Consider the following 19,125-nt stretch of genomic DNA (forward strand, 5'->3'; position numbering starts at 1 on the left):
CCAGGCGTTTTTGCATCCAGTATCTGGCTATGTCCCCTACCTGCAGATTTGACATTACTATCCCCTTTTTCCAGATTTAAAAAAAAAGCGAAGGTGACTTGCCTAGGGTCTTGCAGTTAGAAAGCGACAGGACAGGACCTTCCCTGTTGACACTCTGTCCTGCCCCCTGCAGCTGCCATGATGGAGGATTCCCAAGTAACAGAGTCTTCCCAAGGTCAAAGGAGAGCAAACGGAGCCAGCCAGGAAAGCCAAAATGAAAGGAAAGCAGGAGGCCTGGGAGAGTCACGTGCCACTGGCTGGCCACGCTGCCTGTGGGAGAGTGGCCCTTTAAGAGCCCAGGTGTGGGTCAAGCACTGAACAGAGTTTCAGTTTTGGCAGCGGCATCCAGTGCCCTGCTGGCAGCGTCCCGAGAGGCAGGGGTGACGGACTGGACGCCCCTGAAACTGGATCAACGGGAGAGAAGGAAGTGGCTAAAGTAAGTGTGACTGCTCTGGGATCCACGGGCGGACGGGATGCTGCCTGGGAACGGTCCGGGATGGTGGCTCAGGCAGTCGCCCACATTCACAGCTGCCCGTCTCGCAGAGAGTGGGGTGAGGAGGGCCGGGGGGCAGGCCTGTGACCGTGTGCGGTGGGACCCCGGTGGGACAGGGAAGCACACGGTGCGTGGAAGCCCCTGCCCTTTCTGCGGAATGCCAGCAGTGGGAAGGAACGTCTGGGCTCAGCCTATGTAGCCCGTCTCTTTAGGCTTGGTCCCCAAATGCCCTAACTCCTCCACAGTTCATTAACTGTGTGGCCTTAGCCAAGCCGCCTAAATCTGAGACCATTTCTTGATCTGTAAGACAGGGACATAAATAACTGCCATGAGGAAACATGTGTCAAACAGCTTTGCAAACTCTAAAGTGGGATAGGAATGATTCGGTATTTTCACGTTAGCCCAATTACTCAAGGATGTATCGAGCACCAGACAGGCTGGATTCAGAGGATGCACAAAAGGGGCTGCACGCAGCAAGTCCCCTTCCAGTCTTTGGGGGTTTCCTCTCCCCCCGCTTCCTGGCGAGGGCATGTTCAGCCCCTTTTTCTGGGCTTCTGAAAGGCTCTGAAATCCTTTCCAATTTCAACCCGGCTTTGCTGCAGCAGATTCCTGCCACCTGATACGTAAATGTGTATCATCGTGTCATCCTGCCCACGCTACAGGCAGGAAAAATGAGGTTCTCGCAGGGTCACCGGGAAAGGTGGGCAGAGCCACCCAGGCACAAGCAGCGTCCCCAAGTCCAGATGCTTCTCCCAGCTATGCAGCCAGGAAGCCTCAGACATGGTGCTCCCCTCCCCTTGCCCATCCCGGCAGCATCCCAAGCCAGCTGGGGGACCGTCCTGCACAAGGGCAGCAGCTGGTCAAGCTCCATCCCCGGTCCCCCAGCCCCTTCATGCAGTTGTCACGGCGTCTAGAGCCACCCAAGCTGCTCAGGCTTTGCAGGCGGCCTTTGCCACCAGTCCCTCCCCTCCCCAGGGGAATTACAGGTTCCTTATCACCTGGACAGGGGCTTTGGGTAGAAGGGAGCTATCTGTGGCAGGAAGTAGAGGGTCTTCCCAAAGCCAGATCTGGAATTCTATATCCGTCCTTCTCCCTGCCCCTGGAAGGGGTGATGGAGTGGGAGGAACACGGAACCAGGAGTCACGAAAACAACTCGCTCTGCCTGTCCCCTAGCGCCTCTGGACCTCTGTGGTTTTAGTTTATAAAAGTGGGATCCCACAGGCTTCCGTGCCGTAAATGCACTAACCCCGGGCTTCCCCGGTGTCATCGCATTCCCACCTGAGACAAACCCGGGAGGTAGGCAGGGCACGCATCATGATAACATTCTATAGTCGAGGAAACCAGGACTCTCTGAGTTAATGTGAGTGGTGCAAAGTGACGCAGTGAGTGTGAATGACATTTGGATACAGCTATTTTGATATGGTCACGAGGACATTTTGGTGTCACCTAAAAAATGATCTAACTTAAAAAAAAATCATTATTACTCATGCACAGTGCCCAACAGAGACCCTCATCTATGTCTTGCCCTCTCCCTGGGTGGGCTGAAGTCCCCAGGTCACTGGCATTGGCACAGTGTGATGGAGTAGAAAGCGGCTTTGGCATTGACATGCCTGGTTATAGGATACGCGAAGGTAACATGCCCTGTGCATGGTAGGCGCTCATACATAGCAGCTAATATTTCCTCTCCCGGCAAGACCTTCTGAGGGACGGCGCAGTGGCTGTGAGCCTATGCCCTTGATCCAGAATCCCGTATCAGCCCTTTAGCAGCTGTGCACCCTTGGGCAAATTTCTTACCTCTCTGAACCTCAATGATCGCACCTGTGAAATGGGGCTGCCCATGCTCTCCTACCTCATAGGCTGGCTGTGAAGGTTAAGCACATGTAAAGCACTCGGAAAGAACTCGATGTGTGTTCTTCTGACCCAGCACAGGTGAGTGCCTCCTCCCAGCCGCGGTCCCACCTGAAGAGCTCACCCCCAGTCTGCAAAGGACACCCTGCAAGCAGGCTTCTCTTCTCCCCTCTGTGATAGGAACAAAAGGGAAGACTGTTGATTTTAGAGAGGGAAGGGCAAAGGAACTAACATTCCTCTGACACCATACCGAGGCCTGTACTTATGTTGTTTCATTTCACCTCTACACTGGGCACAATTATCTCCAGTTTACAGAAGAGGCACTGCAGGTGTCAGAGAGTTTGAGTGACTTGCCCCCAGACACACAGCCGCCCAGTGAGAGAGCTGATAGAGTCAATACCCCGTGCCACTCTCAGTGAAGGGCACAGACCCCTACCCTGCTGCGCTTGAGAGTAACCGCTCAGTTGAAAAGTTGAGAATCACTTTATGCTACTTAAGGAGTTTCCATATACACTGTCCCATTATCTCCCTCCATAGTCCCTCTTGCTGCATTAGCTCTTCAAGCTAGGAGAGTCAGGGACTGTTATGCCCATTTTACAGACACGGCAGTTAAGCCAGCATACCCTGCCCAAGTGGTAGAGCTCTCCGTGTAGCCCAGGGCAGAGCAGGACCCCAGGTTCTCTTCCATCCTCAAGGCTCCTCTTCATGCAACTCTTTCCAAGCTTGCTCTAGGCTTACTCTAGTCTATGTTCGGACCCTCCACCCACGGGAGATGAGAATGACAGTCCCCAGTGGAGTCGGGCAGTGCCTCTCCCAGAAGTAGGGGAAGGGGCCGTTCTGTCCAGGCCAAAGAAAACCCCCTCCCCAGCCAGGCCAGATCTTCCTGCTCCTCCAAGTTCATGCTCATAAGACCATCGGAAACTGCTAACTTAGCTTCAAGTCCCCTTAGCGAATGCTCTCTGTCCCCTCTGAAGCCCCTGGGGGCTGACCAACTCACCTTCTCCTGGTGCTAAGGAGATAAAAAGACCAGAATGGCTGCAAGGTTACCAGGCCACATGGCTCACCAGAAGCCAAGCCAAGACCGGGGTCCAGGAAACCCTTCTTCCTCTGAAAAAGGAAGAAACCTGAGATTGGATGGATAAAGGTCTGGACTCCAGGCCGTGAGAGCTAAAGCATAGTCACTTCAGTTGAAGAGGAGCTAGTTAAATTAATTTTATAGGAAGACAAACTCTATTCTCCAATACAGCCTACACCCCTGCCCAATCCATGACCATGGGGATATATGCTATAAATATAGTAAACTGAGGATGATCTAGCACATCTCAGCCTCACAAGTGAAAAAACAACTACTTTAAGAACCAGAAAAGGTGCCTTCATGCATGGCATACTAGCACATATATAACCCAATAGAACAGGCCCCTCTGCTCATCCAACAGAGATAATGGGGTAGTGATCTCAAACTCTGATTGTGCTGTGGGTCTTGGGGTCAAGCATCTCTCCAACCCTTAGACTTCCCACCTGTAACATGAGGACAATAACATCTACCTCTTGGGTTGCTGTCCTAATGGAATGAAGTCATACAAAAAAAAAAAAAAAGGAACCTAGCAAAGCATCTGGCACATAGCAGCTGCCCCCAAAATGTTATGATCTTTCCCGCCTTCCTTAAGTAAATCTTTCAAATCAAGCTCCAGCCAACTTGGAACTGGAACCTCCCCCCATTCCCCCTGAGACTTAAATCCTTGGGTTTAGGAGAAAGTCTGGTCTTGGGAGGAAGGGATCTCTAATGATGTTCAAAGCACAAGGTCCTTTCAGCTGCTACCAGAGAAACTGTGCTTCAAGTTTTAGCTTTGGGCAAAGGAGAGTTCCTGAGATCGTGGGGGTCCTCTTCTGCCCATCGCCTCCCCTGGGACCGGACTATGCACGTTCTTCCCAAGGCCACCTTCTGCCAGATTGGCCCTTCCAGCTATGCACGCTGATGCTCTTGTCCCTGGCTTGAGACTGTGCAAAGAGTAACGGGTCCATGTACATGTGCCCCCTCTGTGTGGACGTGCAGAGCCAGTCAAACATGCCACACAATGAGAAGAAGTCTGGGATCAAAGTCAGGATTCTCACTTTGGAAAACCTGGCATCTGACTCTGTAAAGCAGGGACAGTCACTTACCAATCCAGAGATGGGGCTGCGCCCCCCCAGTTCAACCCATGGGAGGACCCCCTCCTGTCTCACAGAAATGTTAGGAAGCTTGCTTATCTAGAAGAGAGGACAGGGACAAGAACCAAGGATAGCCACTGCTGGTTTGAGCTCTTCAAAGCAGGTGGCGTTTTGTCCTCCCACCTGTGACTGCACCCACCCAGGGCCAGCACAAATGGCCAGCGGTAGACTCCCCGGGACTTTGCAGCCAGCCTGTGCCAACTGCTGCAGAGAAGACAGGCTTCCCAGCCTGCTGAGAGCTGCTCCGGCCTGAGAGCGTCTCCCACCGTGGCCTGCGGGGCCCACTCAGGTGATACGCCATCTAGGGTCCCCTGAGCACACGCAAGTTGGGGCTGACTGGCATCTGGCTAAGGCCCCACTCCAGGGTTAATCATTGTCCCGGTGAGAAAAAACTTGGGCAATTACCCAGACTCAAGAGAGCCTGGAAGTTGCCATCTGACACCCATATCTGTCCCTACCCCTCCACTCACACTTCCAAAGAACTGGAGAACAGAATACCTTTATCTCCACAAGGAAATAAAAGGTTCTTTGCTGGGAAATCCCCCTGCGGAAAAGAAATCACCAAGATAAACATCACATTGCTATTGCCCTTGGCTCGGGCTGGCCAGCCAGGCTCTGGGAGCAGGAGCATGCCTGCAGTCCTTATCTTTAAGGCCTCATTACTGCCCAGGGCTTAGGCAGGTTAACACTCTCTTTGTCAAGTCTACTCCGAAGTTTAAAGTGTGTCAAAGTCCAAAGTCGGTGGGAAAGTGGGGACCCCTCTAGGCTGTGGTTTGGGCTCTGATGACAGTGGCTGTCAGGTCCCACCCTGGGACCTTCAAGCCACCCCAGCTCTGAGCTGTGTCCAGGGAGGTGACAAACTCCACCTGGGCTGCGCCCTCTGAGGGGTCTTATCTTAGAGTCCCCAGCGGCCTCAGCAGGCAGGACTCTGAAGACTATATGGCACCTATGTTTTTAACCTTGACCCCGTAATGGAAGTCGCTGGGAAACCCGGGGCCTGCCGTTTAGCCAAGGTTATCTCAAAATGTCTCAAGATCGCAGTTTTCTTATCCATAAAAGTGGTTGCGATTATAGCCATCTATCTTATTTCAAGGGAAGGCTCAGATGAAATAGGGTAAACAACAGGGCTTTGATAAGAAGCAGGGGTCCGCAGGTGGCAGGAGCAAGCCTAAGGAGTGAACATTCTGTCGTGGTGGAGGTGGGCACGGCACAGTGGGAAAGTTGAGAGCTAGACTTTGGAATCAGACAAAGCTGGGCTCGCATCTTCCCCTGCCCCCACCCTGCCCACCCCCAACGCCACACACTCGACCCCTGTGTGACACCCCTGTGTGACGTTGAGGAAAGTACTTAACCTTTAAGCTCTCCTTTCTTCTGATGCAAAATGTGGATAAGAATACCCACCTCATAGGGTTGGTATCAAGTTCAAAGGAGATAACACATGTAAATTATTTGACACGGTGCCTGGGACAAGGTAAGAGAGCAATTGGTGGGGCTATGACCGTTCTCATCACACTTACAACCTTAATGATCATTAGACCTCCTGTGCAAGACGTAAGAATTTCATGGGAAAAAAAAATTAGACCTCCTCTGTGGGTCTCAGTTTCCCCATCTGAACACACCATGAAATATGTCAGCTGCTCCAGGGGTGTAGGAAAGGCAGGGGTGCAGGGAAGGGTGTAAGGAGGGCAGGGGTGCAGGGAAGGGTGTAGGCAGGGCAGGGGTGCAGGGAAGGGTGTAGGGAGGGCAGGGGTGCAGGGAAGGGTGTAGGGACGGCAGGGGTGCAGGGAAGGGTGTAGGACGGCAGGGGTGCAGGGAAGGGTGTAGGCAGGGCAGGCGTGCAGGGAAGGGTATAGGACGGCAGGGGTGCAGGGAGAGAAGCTGAAACAGGAAGATGGGGCCACATGCGGGTAGTAACCCCATCATCCAGAGAGCCGCTTCCGAGGTCTTACAGTGTATCTGGGACCGTGCCCCCAGGCAGGGATGTAGAACAAACGACACTGATGTCCCTGTCCCAAAGGACCCCACAGCTATGGCTACTGGGGAGCAGTAAGCGCTGTAGGACGGTGGGACGCTGAGCCGCTGTGGGAGACCTGGAGCCACTGATTCGCTCAACAGGATTTCTGTCAGTCGCTGGAGATGCAAAGCCAAACGGATGTCACAGAAGCTCTAAGGTCAGCTAGTCTTAGAAGACAGAGCAGCTTCAATGCCTTGTGGTCATTGTCTTTCAGCATCCCACGAGAAGTCAGCCTGGGCGGCACAGCCCCCTCAGAAGCCACCAGCAATGACACCCTTCTTGCTCGCCTGCCTGCTGGCTGCCTTTCCAGGTGCGTCTGCCGGTGCCAACTCCGCGGGACTCTACCCCCCATGCCAGCCCCCGCCAGGGTCCGGCTCCCTGGGGACACTGGAATCAGACCCCTCCCAAAGGATGTCCCTCTCAGAGCACATGCTCCCTTGAGCAGGAGTTACACAGAGACGACGCAGAAAGGCCATGTCTGAAAATAGATGGGTGAGCGTTGGGAGTCAGGGACAGGAAAGGTGATTTCTAATCGCAAGGCCAGGGGCCTGAAGAAGGGTCTTCTCTGGAAATAAAAACGTAGCCTGGGGCCGGGCGCGGTGGCTCACGCCTGTAATCCTAGCACTCTGGGAGGCCGAGGCGGGCGGATTGCTCAAGGTCAGGAGTTGGAAACCACACTGAGCAAGAGCGAGACCCCGTGTCTACTATAAATAGAAAGAAATTCATTGGCCAACTAATATACATAGAAAAAATTAGCCGGGCATGGTGGCACATGCCTGTAGTCCCAGCTACTCGGGAGGCTGAGGCAGGAGGATCGCTTGAGCCCAGGAGTTTGAGGTTGCCGTGAGCTAGGCTGACGCCATGGCACTCACTCTAGCCTGGGCAACAAAGCGAGACTCTGTCTCAAAAAAAAACAACAAAAAAACAAAAAAAACATAGCCTGGGCAATATAGTGAGACCCTGTCTCTGAAAAAAAAAAAAACTAGACCAGCCTGAGCAAGAATGAGATCCAGTCTCATTCTAAAAATAGAAAAATTAGCTAGGCATCGTGATGTGTCTATAGTCCCAGCTACTCGGGAGGCTGAGTCAGGAGGATTGTTTGAGCCCAGGAGTTTGAGGCTGCAGTGAGCTGTGATGATGCCACTACACTCCAGCCTGGGTGACAGAGTGAGACCTCATCTCTACAAAAATAAAAAGCCCTTGACCTCCAACCAAGCATCTCTATGACTTGCTATGGAATTTGGGGGAAATCACTCATCCTTCCTTGCTCTTAATATTTTTATCTGGGGGGAAAAAAATGAAAGCCATCTCTACAAAGTGTTTTTAGAAATATAAGGAGATAACAAGTAACACCCTAAAAAAACTGGCTATTTTTTTTTAAAGAAACAAGGGATGTCGTGAGTTTGTCATTCCATCATTCTTAAAATGTTTATGATTAGTGAATTGCAATTTGAATTTAATGGTGATTAGAGTAATCATTTTACTCAGTCACAGCCATGTTCTGGCTGCAGTACATAGGAAATAGTCCTCGGCAGGCTTTGCCTCCCAAGGGCCTCAGAAAGCCTCTGTCTTCTGCTCCCCACAGCCGTCTCCACGAAGAGTCCCATATTCGGTCCCCAGCAGGTGAGAGGTGTGGAAGGTAAATCCGTGTCCATCACGTGCTTCTACCCACCCACCTCTGTCAACCGGCACACCCGGAAGTACTGGTGCCGGCAGGGGGCCAGCGGCCCCTGCACGACGCTCATCTCCTCTGAGGGCTACGTCTCCAGCAACTACGTGGGCAGAGCCCGCCTCACCAACTTCCCGGAGAACGGCACATTTGTGGTGGACATCGCCCAGCTGTTCCGGAATGACTCCGGGCGCTACAAGTGTGGCCTGGGCCTCAACAGCCGAGGCCTGTCCTTTGATGTCAGCCTGGAGGTCAGCCAGGGTAAGGATCCAGGCTCCCTGGCTTTTGGGGGGAAAAGGTAGAAGGAATCGTCTCGGGTGCACGGGAGGGCTTGAGGCAGAACTTCCCGACCGGGAAGGGTGTCCTGGCAAGGGGTCAGAAGGTGGCTCCTCCCTCCCCAGGCAAAGACTTTTTAAAATAGGACATGGGAACAAGTCTTAGAAGAGGAGGTAGTGGGTAAACCTTTCTAGGTCTTTCTTCTTAGGGCTTTCTGGAGAGGATATCGGGAGGACAACTTCTCCCGTGTTTGTTGCACGTAGGAAGTGAGGTCTAGGAGCCTAAGGAGACAGAAAAGGCAGGGAGACACTTCTAGGGATCCGTAAATTACTGCCATTCATGCGAAACCTTTAGATCAAGGCTTGGGCTACCAGAAGGCATCTTTAAAAATGCACATCTTTTTAGTCCATCAGCCCTGTCGGCATGAATTAGATGATCAGTTCTTGACCAAAGACCAGGATCCCAAAGGTCTGACCAGGATGGGTCAGTGAAGAGGCCTGCTCTAATTGAAGAAGGAGAAAAGGGGAAAAGCTCTTTCTGACAAGGATTTAGCAATGAGGGCATTTTAGATAGTCGTGGGCGACATAAAAGAGAAGGCAGTCTTAAGGGAGGAAATTTGGAGGGACTCCCAAAGATACGTTTTGCTCCTTTGGGGTGTGCATACGATTGTCTGTGGACTAAATGAAGAGGTCGGTCATTCAGGTGGTGATGGAGATTCTTAAAACCACAGAATCTTAAGAGCTGAAGAGAGCTTAGGGTTCATTCTATTTGGGCGTCCAGAAGACCACTGTGTTCGACGGGTAGGGTATGCAGCCTCTGATTACACGCTGTGTAGCAGAAACTCATGCATAGCAAGGCAGCCCATTCCGTGTTTGGACTTGTAACTTTCAGAAGATTCTATTGCAATACATGGAGATCCACCACCCTGCACTTACATTCGTTCTATTCATTTCAACACACATTAATTTGGGAACCTCCTGCATATAGGCATTGTGCTTGTCACAGCAAGGGCGTCCCACATGAGAAAAACGTGTCTCTGCCCTCAGGGGACCTCCAGTCCATGGAGAACAACATTAACTGTAGCTACATGGCATGTAGCACGTGAAGCGGGCGTAAGCATTGAGAGAGCACAGAGGAGGGCGAGATTGGCACCAGCTGGGGGAAGTTTTCATGGAGGAGGAGGCGGTGGTCAAGCAGGACCTTGGAAGACATATTCTGAGAGTGTCCTTCCGGGAGAGAGGGTGTTCCAGGTGTAGGCCCAGCCAGACTCCTGCTGGGAATAGCAAATAGCTCTATGTTGTAAGAGAATGGAATCACAACTTGGCCCCCTGCTCCCCGTCCTGCAGATCCTGGGCTCCTAAAAGACACTGATGTCTACACAGTAGACGTGGGCAGAACAGTGACCATCAAATGCCCTTTGACGTCCACGAATGGTCACCTGAAGAGGTCCTTGTGCAAGTGGAGAGGCCAGCACTGCGTGACCGTCATCGACACCAATTATGTGAGCAGCGAATATGGTGGCAGAATAAGCCTTCCGATTCAGGGCACTGATCAATCAACATTCAGCGTCATCATCAAGCAGCTCAGGCTCAGCGATGCTGGGAAGTACACCTGCAAGGTCGGGGAGGGTCCCACAGCGGAAATGAAGAACGTTGACCTCCAAGTGCTTGAGCCCGTGCCTGAGCTGGTTTATGGGGACCTGAGGGGCTCAGTGTCCTTTGACTGTGCCCCGGGCCCCGAGGCGGCCAATGTGGCCAAATTCCTGTGCCGGGTAACCAAGGGGGAATCCTGCGATGTGGTCATCAACACCCTGGGCCAGAGGGATTCGTCCTTTGAGGGCAGGATCCTGCTCACCCCCAGGGACCAGGGCAGGCTCTTCAATGTGCTGATCACAGGCCTGAGGAAGGAGGACGCCGGGCGCTACGTGTGCGGAGCCCACTCCGACGGGGTGCTGCAGGACGGCTGGCCCATCCAGGCGTGGCAGCTCTTCGTCAACGAGGGTGAGACAGGGGAGAGGGCAAGGGTGGGGCCGCCCAGCAGGGGGGAGGCTCGCTCAGCTCCCTGGGTCTGTCCACTAACGTCCATCAGTCAGTCGACAGTGCCCGCTCCCCACGAGCCCTGAGCTGGATGCAGCCCAGGCGGCCGGAGAGGAGAGAGAGGAAAATCAGCCTCTGCCTCGTGGTAGCTCCTAAGGGCCCTCTGACGGCTGTCCCTGCTTCATAAGAGGAGAGTGAAGCTCCCGCTTGAGGCGAGACTCGGTAGAGTGTGCGGGTTTCAGTGCCATGGCGGCCTCTGTCCCTTCCCGCGGCCCTGAGCAAGATGGGTGCCTCGTCTTGCTCGGGGGAAAGGCATTTTTTGCACGCCCACCTCTCTTAGGATTATTTTTCCCTCCACACAACTGGCTCACTCAGCTCTGCTCTGGTGAGCCGGGACACGGTGGCATAATGAAGTCCCTGCTCCTTTCCCCACTGGAGCACTCCGCATGGAGCTGCCTTCAGGAGAAGCAGCAGACCAGGACTTGCAGTCCAAAGTGTCCGTCCCTGTGACTTTTCTGTGCGGGGCTCGCGTTCCCTGCACAGGGTCTCTACAGCTGGCTCTTGGTCCCCACCACAGTCCCGTGCACCCTCAGTGTCCCTGGGTTCTCTCTCAACCTCAGTTCTAGCTGCTTGGGGACGGCTGTCCATCTCTCTGAGATGCCCCTCAGGGTCCTCCATGATTTTTTTCCCCCAAAGCCTATGTCTGTGGCAAGTCTGCAACAATAAAACTTCTCTGTGTCACATAGTTTCTATTTTAAATCACAGCATTCTAAATGTGTTTCCTTCATTTGGAAACATGTGTCTGGCTATTGGAGTAGGACGAGCTAATACACAGACAAAAACCGATGTAGAGGGTGATTTTGTAAGAAGCCAATGGAGAAGAGCTCACACTCTCTCCTTACACGCCTTCCATTTTCTGCCCAGAATAAGGTGAAGAGAAGGAACGAGGTACCCAGGTAGATGGTGGAGGTCACTGGACTCTGGTCCTGGTGTGACAGTAGGAAAGTTCATTTTTGGCCGGGCGCAGTGGCTCGTGTTTATAATCCTAGCACTCTGGGAGGCCGAGGCGGGAGGATCGCCTGAGCTCAGGGGTTCGAGACCAGCCTGAGCAAGAGCGAGATCCTGTCTCTACTATAAACAGAAAGAACTTAGCCAAACAACTAAAAGAGAAAGAAAGAGAGAGAAAGAGAGAGAGAGAGAGAGAGAGAGAGAGAGAGAGAGAGAAGGAAGGAAGGAAGGAAGGAAGGAAGGAAGGAAGGAAGGAAGGAAGGAAGGAAGGAAGGAAGGAAGGAAGGAAGGAAGGAAGGAAGGGAGGGAAGGGAGGGAAGGGAGGGAAGGGAGGGAAGGGAGGGAAGGGAAGGAAGGGAAGGAAGGGAAGGAAGGGAAGGAAGGGAAGGAAGGGAAGGAAGGGAAGGAAGGGAAGGAAGGAAAGGAAGGAAAGGAAGGAAGTTCTTTTTCATTTTCTGAGTATGCTGAGGTGATTCGCTGCCCACCCTGGCTGAGATCCGGGGAAGCCGCTGCTCAGGTTGTCCCAGTGTCGCCGCCCTTCCATCCCACCTGTGTCTGTGCTTCCAGAGACCACGATTCCCCAGAGCCCCTCCGTGGTGAAGGGCGTGACAGGAGGCTCCGTGTCTGTGCTCTGCCCCTACAACCCGAAGGAAGGCAGCGCGAGCAAGTACTGGTGCCGCTGGGACGGGGCGGAGAGCAGCGGCCGCTGCCCCCTGCTGGTGGAGAGCCAGGGGCTGGTGAAGGAGCAGTACAAGGGCCGGCTGGTGCTGCACGAGGAGCCGGGCAATGGCACCTACACCGTCATCCTCAACCAGCTCACCGCCAAGGACGCCGGCTTCTACTGGTGTCTGACCAACCGCGACATTCGCTGGAGGACCTCTATGGAGCTCAAGGTTATTGAAGGTAGGAGCTGACTTGGGGCCAGAGGGACGGGAGAAAGCCTCATGGACCTCCCCAGCCAGCAGCACAGCCCCGGCCCACCGCCCTCCCCTCCCCTGTCACCCACAACCTTGCTGATGGCACAGGGCCTCAGGAAGGAGCCCACCTGGCCAGAGGTCACTCTTCCATACCTGTAAGAAGCACCCCATGCTCTTCCAATGAGCACACCACACATAGCACCTCCTACGAGCAAAAACGTTGGCCTCTTTTGCATTAGCTGAAGTCGAGCATTGAAGGTAGCTCGAGTCTAGAGGAGAAGGAAGAGGAATGGAAGCAAACGGAAGTCGATGTGCAGGGCTCTTGTTCTGTGATAGGTTCTGGATTGACCACGGAGGTTATCAACAATAATTATCCCTTAAGTGCATACCTCCATTTCTTAGGTATTCAGCATAATGCATTTATTTGCAGTGCTCTCCAAAGAGGAAATATGGGCAAAGGTGCCCACTAGAGTCGCAGCATCTTCCCTACAGCATCTCCAGGTGCCAACTTCTGTGTCTATTTCTTCTTCCCTCCCTGCTCCAGGAAAACCGAACCTCAAGGTACCAGAGAATGTCACTGCTGTGCTGGGAGGGTCCCTCAAGCTGCCCTGCCACTTCCCGTGCAAATTCTACTCCCACGAAAAATACTGGTGCAAGTGGAGCAACAGCGGCTGCCAGGCCCTGCCCACCCAAGACGAAGGACCCAGCCAAGCCTTTGTGAACTGCGACCAGAACAGCAAGGTCATCTCCCTAACCCTGAACCAGGTCACCAAGGCGGACGAGGGCTGGTACTGGTGTGGCGTGAAGGAGGGCCAGCTGTATGGAGAGACTGCCGCTGTCTACGTGGCAGTTGAGGAGAAGGTACAGGGTGAGTCTCTGACGGCCAGGCCAGTGCCCCACGGGACCTCAGACCAGGGCTGGCCCTTGGTTCGGCTATAAGAGGCCGGAAGTAAGAGGGAGGGGGAGATTTTAGCCCCACAAAGTGTCACTGAGCCTTCCAAAAAGGGCATCCCAAATGAATACACGAACTAAGTCAAAATAGTTTGCTGTTGAGCCTCAGCATGAAGACAAGTCCCATAGTTGTCCTTTCAAACCAGACTGAAGTCCCCTCTAGATCTAGAAAGATTCTTCTATTTATAGAACTTTCAGAGTCACTGTGATATGCAATATATTCATCCTCCCTCCCTCTGCCAAAGCCTGCTCTCAGAAGAGAGCCAGATACCTACCTTCACTTACAAGGTCTGCTCAGGAAAATGAAGGCAACCACATCCAGTAAGCTTGCATTTCAAGCCTTTTAAAAATGTTACATGAAATGTTTTGTCCATAATGAGGATATTTTTATTTTTTGTTTATTTTTTTATTTTTATTTTTGTTTATTTTTATTTTTTATTTTGTATTTTTTGTATTTTATTTTGTATTATTTTTATTTTTGTTTATTTTTTATTTTTGTTTATTTTTATTCTGTATTTTAAATTTTTGGATTTTTTGTATTCTATTTTGTATTTATTTTTGTATTTTTGTTTATTTTTTATTTTTTTGATACAGAGTCTCACTCTGTTGCCCAGGCTAGAGTGCCGTGGCATCAGCCTAGCCCACAGCAACCTCAAACTCCTGGGCTCAAGCGATCCTCCTGCCTCAGCCTCCTGAGTATCTGGGACTACAGGCATGCGCCACTGTGCCCGGCTAATTTTTTCTATATATTTTTTAGTTGTCCAGCTAATTTCTGTCTATTTTTAGTAGAGACGGGGTCTCGCTCTTGCTCAGGCTGATCTCAAACCCCTGACCTTGAGCGATCCTCCTGCCTCGGCCTCCCAGAGTGCTAGGATTACAGGCGGGAGCCACCTCACCCGGCCTAATGATGATATTTTTAGTCCCCCTGGAAATGCTATTGTGTCCGGATCTCTCTGGTATGGCTCTCTTTGTGGGGCGGGGGGTGCGGGGGGTGCTGCCAGGCTACTATGAGGGACAGCACTGTCACACCCAGCGCTGCAGTCGGGATGCCTGGGGCAGGGTTTCAAAGCTTGGAAAAATCTCCCCAGCCCTGCGTGATGGGTCAGCCTTCACGCACGGCTGGATCTATGGCACAGAGCCTGGACGGTGGGAATGCATTTGGCAGTAACGGGGCAGAGAGCCTCCGTGGCACGCTGGAGAAGGTCCTCCCCGCTCGGTTTCTGTCATCCTGGCTTCCACCCCAACAGCCTTGAAATCTAATCCTGCCCCCGTGATTCCCAGTGAAATCTACTCCTTAGACTCCTTAACCTCAAGGAGTAAGAAGGCGGAGAAAGGCCCGTGACCCAGCCCCCGCCCCGCTCTGCTCCAGGGTCCCGCAGCGGCAGCCCAGAGAACGCCAACGTCCCTCCCGGTGAGGACCTGTTAGAGGCCAGTGCCAGCGAGACTGAGAACAGAGCCGTCCAGGGTCCCAGGCTTTTTGCCGAGGAAAGAGTGGTGGAGGATGTGGAAGACCAAGCCGAGGGGAGCAGAGCATCTGCGGATGCCAGCGGGTGAGGACGGATTCGGGGTTGCCCGCTCGGAGAACGCCCCGGAGGCTGAGGACCCGGGGCTGGGCCACCAGGCCCAAGGAGGGAGGCCTGTGCACCTGTTGGACAGCGGGGGAGGGAGCCCTTACTGCTCTGCTTGTGCAGCGGAGGGTGCCGTGGCACCTGCTGCCCTTCTCCCGGGGCCGCGGTGGCATTTGCAGTTCAGCGCAACGTTCCAAGCCCGCAGCGCAGCGCAGGCCGGGTCCTGGCCTTCGCCGTGTCTGGCAGGCTCCTTAGAAGAACAGAGCTAGGGAGCTGGATCAGGAGGACACAGTGGGCGAACCGGGGAGGGAAGGTAGCCAAGCGCATCCTGGGGGCGCCAGCGCTCCGGTCCACTGATTAACTCACTTGCTCCTCCTTCCAGCTCCGAGGGGCAAGGCGGGAGTTCCAAGGTGCTGCTGTCCACCCTGGTGCCCCTGGGCCTGGTGCTGGCGCTGGGCGCTGTGGCTGTCGGGGTGGCCAGAGCCCGGCACAGGAAGAACGTGGGTAAGTCCCCACCTCCTGCCCCAAGCCCGAGCCCGCAGTCCCCGCCCAGCCGCCCTCAGAGGAGGCTGCCGTCCTCTTTTCAAAACCAAGCATTCTGAGAAAAAGCAGCGTGAGGAATGCCAAACCCACACACACCCAACACTTAAATTCGGTGCTGCCGTCCCTTCCGCTCGCTCAGGGTGAAAGGTCAGGGGCAGGACTGCCAGGACGAGCAGACCAGGATTCGCAAGACCAGGGCTTCCTTCGACCTAGTCTGATAAGTCCCTGGCTGTGTGACTTTGGCGCGTCCCTGTTACATGCCTCAGTTTCCCCAGGGCTCAAGGCAGGAATGATAATAACCACCTCACAGAGCTGACGTGAGGACCAAATGAAGGGCTAAACTAAGGTCAGGGATTATCGTGTCTCGGTTACCCAGGACAAGGGCCTGGGGAGGAGACAGGCCCTTTCCCTCTGCCTGGGCAGAGTCGAGGGAGCTACCAGAGGCCCGCTGGCCTCAGCCGCCCCGTGAGAGGAGGGCACCGCCTGGTCTCCCAGGCCCGGGGCTCTGGCCCTACACCAACTCCTCTTCCTCCCCGACAGACCGGGTCTCCATCGCAAGCTACAGGACAAACATTAGCATGTCAGACTTCGAGAATTCCAGGGAATTTGGAGCCAATGACAACATGGGAGCCTCTCCGGTCACCCAGGAGACGTCCCTCGAAGGGAAAGATGGTACGTCCCCCACTCAAGGGAATGCTTCGTCCCTGGGAAAGCAGGAACTGGACCTGACCCCACTACTAGGGTGGGAATAGGAAGCCTCCTATCCCCTATCAAGGGCTAACAACCCCCCTCTCTTTACACAGAGCTGAGCACGACCAATGAGAGCACCACAGAGACCGGAGAACCCAAGAAGGCAAAAAGGGTGAGGATGAGGAGGGAAAAGGGGGCCCCACTGTGTGGCAAAAAATGCAGCATGAGGGACTGCAGTCAGACACCAGAAAGAACTACCTCAACACAGGGGCTGATCCCAGAACAGGGAAGGTGGTGGTATCTAATAGACTTCAGGGGGACTTTTTGAGGGAGAGGCGTATCTTGCCGATTGTGGGGTGTGGACGTGCGGGTGAGGCTGAGGAAGGAGGAGAGTTAGTTGCATTTACAGGCTGTGAGTCTGCAGGAAGGAGCGAGACTGGGGAGTGAGGAAGGCGAGCACATGAAAGACGCAGTCACAGGTGGGAAGATGAAACGTGCTGGCGATTAAGCGGGTGCTCTTCCCGAGTTGGGGGACCCTGGACCCCCAGCCACCCATCCTCGATTGAGGGTTAGCTCAGGGCCAGCCTTTGGCCTGGGCCGGAAAGAAAGACATTTGCTCACGGCGGGCGGTTTGACAGTCACTGGAAGCCCCTGCCCGCCTGGACCGAGGGCCAGGTGACTTGAAATCCAACCAGACCTGCCTCTGAGCTATATGTTACCCTCTCGCGCCGCCCGCAGGCCCAGGGGTTGGCGTTTGGTCAATGTTCTGTGCCGCACCCACTTTCCCCGGAAACAGCAGAGGGCCAGGCATGTAGCGCAGTTAGGCGAATGAGCTGGTCCTGGAGACGGCCTTTGGGGACTCGCAGTGCTGAAAGGTCCCTCTCTGGGTGGGTAGGAAAGAGAAGCATAGACCGCCCCAGCTGACACCGGCCTAGGCCAGGCCACCTTGCCCGTGCTCCGCGTGGGCACAGTTCCTGGGGACAGGCCCAGGCGACAGAGGTGGTTCCACTCCGCCTGTTGGAAGGAGGTAGTGAGACAGAGGGGGGATATTTTTAGAGGCTGCGACTTTCCACTTCTCACAATCTGTCGCTCACGGTGAGTGCGGGGGCTGGGCTGAGGCCAGTGGGCCACGCAGGCGTGTGGTGGTCGGGCCACGGTCATGAGTTCAGGATGCTGAGTGAGTCCCTCCCTCCCGGCTCCACCCACTGAGCCAACGCCCCCAGCACTGACCTCTCTCCTGTTGCCCCTAGTCGTCCAAGGAGGAAGCTGAGATGGCCTACTCCGCCTTCCTGCTCCAGGCCAGCAACGTGGCCACCGAGGCCCAGGACAAGCCGGTGGAGGTCTAGGCCGCCCGCTGCCTCTCCTTCCTTCCACCTGTGCCAATCACCTGCAGAATCACCGTGATCCTGGGGCCCTCACTCCAGGGGACTCCACTGCCTGCACTCTGACCCACCTGGGCTTTTCCCACCTGTCCTCAGAGGCGTGCTGGTCCCTCCAAGCCTGGCCCGATTGTCCCTGTTGGGGGTGGGTGGTGGGAGGAGTCCCACCTGCAGCTGATTTCTAGTGGGAGACCCCAAGTTGCAGAGGATAAGGTCCTCGTGGGGCCTCCCTAAAGCAAGAGGCTTCCCCCAGAGGAGCTGATTTCACAAAGAAGAGAAATTTAGAGCCTCCCTGCACCCTTATTATGGGATGTCAATGGGATTTTCCCCTCCACTCCATCCCACCCACCCTTCCTTTCTCTCTTCTTCTTTCCTTCATTCAAAAGACGTGTTTGAATACTTAATAGAACCCAGGTGCCCTGCTAGATGCTGAGACAGACACGCCACAAACCCCGCTACAGCATTTCTGTAAGCATCACGGAAAGAACTCTCTCTCAGGGTATTTTTGCTCACCGAGGCCTGAAATCCTCACCAGGTGTGCTCCCCTCTGCCCTTCTTGGGAGACATCGTCAACTACCTGGAGCCCTAAGGCATTAGGGGTCCCGTACGACGGGCACCCACACGAGTAGTTATATGCCCACATTCCTACCATTTCACAGGTGAGACAACTGAGGTCCCGGGAGGTGAAACATTTTTCTCAAGGGTGCCCAGTGAGATAAGCCAGATATAGCATCCTCCTGTCCTCTTGGCCGGAGGACTCTCCACGAGAGCCCCTGCCCCCTTGGAGGCAGAGTCTTACAATAGAAGAAGGAGGAGGGAGAAGGGAAAAATGAAATGAAGACTGATCTCTCCCAGGCCCCACTCCAGGGAAGACCACCCTTCTTCCCTTCCTGCCATTCACATGGACCTAAGACTAAAGAACGGCCAAACCCTCATGACCCCTCATATTTGACAAGTTCCAAGTAGAAGGGAAGAAAAGAAGGTGTTTGATGGTGCCAGGAAGGGGCTGTTCTCTCCAAAGAGCTAAAGTTTGATGTCTTTTTCCCTCTGAGTTCTGTCTTTCAACCAGCACCTACAAGCTGGCATCTGCTAACGAATCAGAAATGTGATTTAATGAATAATTAAAGACAATGATTGCCACCAAGGAGGCTCAGGCTGCATTTGTTCCCCATAACTCTGTCTCCCAGACAGCTCTCTCCGAGCACTTTGCTTTGGTCCCACTTCTAGGCACCCCAGGATGTGTCTGTAAACCAAAGGGTCCCCCCACCTCCCAGGCTGGGCAGAGGGGGCTGGGAGAGTGCCTAAAGGTGGAACCACGGTTACCTTCGATAGGGGAAGAGTTTGTGTCCATTCCAGTGAAAGTTCTTTGCCATAGAACATAATTAAGACTATTTGTAGAGGAATAGTGGAATAAACTGAAAATAGCTGTAACCAGTGCTCTTTTTTTGAGACAGTCTCACTCTGTCACCCTGGGTAGAGTGCAGTG

At 53.9% G+C, this 19,125-nt stretch overlaps 1 protein-coding gene across 2 annotated transcripts; it reads left to right on the forward strand.

Annotated features, from left to right (window-relative positions):
- Positions 1-336: 336 nt before the first annotated feature.
- PIGR (polymeric immunoglobulin receptor) lies at positions 337-18,783 on the forward strand. 2 transcript variants are annotated; one of them, XM_012760568.2, is made up of 12 exons: positions 337-475; positions 2,389-2,461; positions 6,817-6,912; positions 8,188-8,532; positions 9,894-10,547; positions 12,159-12,494; positions 13,053-13,376; positions 14,829-15,009; positions 15,410-15,531; positions 16,111-16,242; positions 16,374-16,432; positions 17,511-18,783. In XM_012760568.2, the coding sequence occupies exons 3-12, from the start codon at positions 6,870-6,872 to the stop codon at positions 17,604-17,606; spliced, it is 2,292 nt and encodes a 763-aa protein (XP_012616022.2). In that variant the 5' UTR covers positions 337-475; positions 2,389-2,461; positions 6,817-6,869; the 3' UTR covers positions 17,607-18,783. The 2 variants fall into 2 exon arrangements, with proteins under 2 accessions (XP_012616022.2, XP_012616014.2); XM_012760560.3 differs by lacking the exon at positions 2,389-2,461.
- Positions 18,784-19,125: the final 342 nt, after the last annotated feature.

The sequence above is a fragment of the Microcebus murinus genome, chromosome 23, assembly GCF_040939455.1.
Source record: "Microcebus murinus isolate Inina chromosome 23, M.murinus_Inina_mat1.0, whole genome shotgun sequence".
Classification (NCBI taxonomy): Eukaryota; Metazoa; Chordata; class Mammalia; order Primates; family Cheirogaleidae; genus Microcebus; species Microcebus murinus.

Excerpts from the sequence above, each read along its gene's own strand:
- PIGR (XM_012760568.2), top strand. The coding sequence starts at position 6,870 with ATGACACCCTTCTTGCTCGCCTGCCTGCTGGCTGCCTTTCCAG. Across the intron at positions 10,548-12,158 it reads GCAGCTCTTCGTCAACGAGG|AGACCACGATTCCCCAGAGC; the intron begins GTGAGACAGGGG and ends CTGTGCTTCCAG. Across the intron at positions 13,377-14,828 it reads AGTTGAGGAGAAGGTACAGG|GGTCCCGCAGCGGCAGCCCA; the intron begins GTGAGTCTCTGA and ends GCTCTGCTCCAG.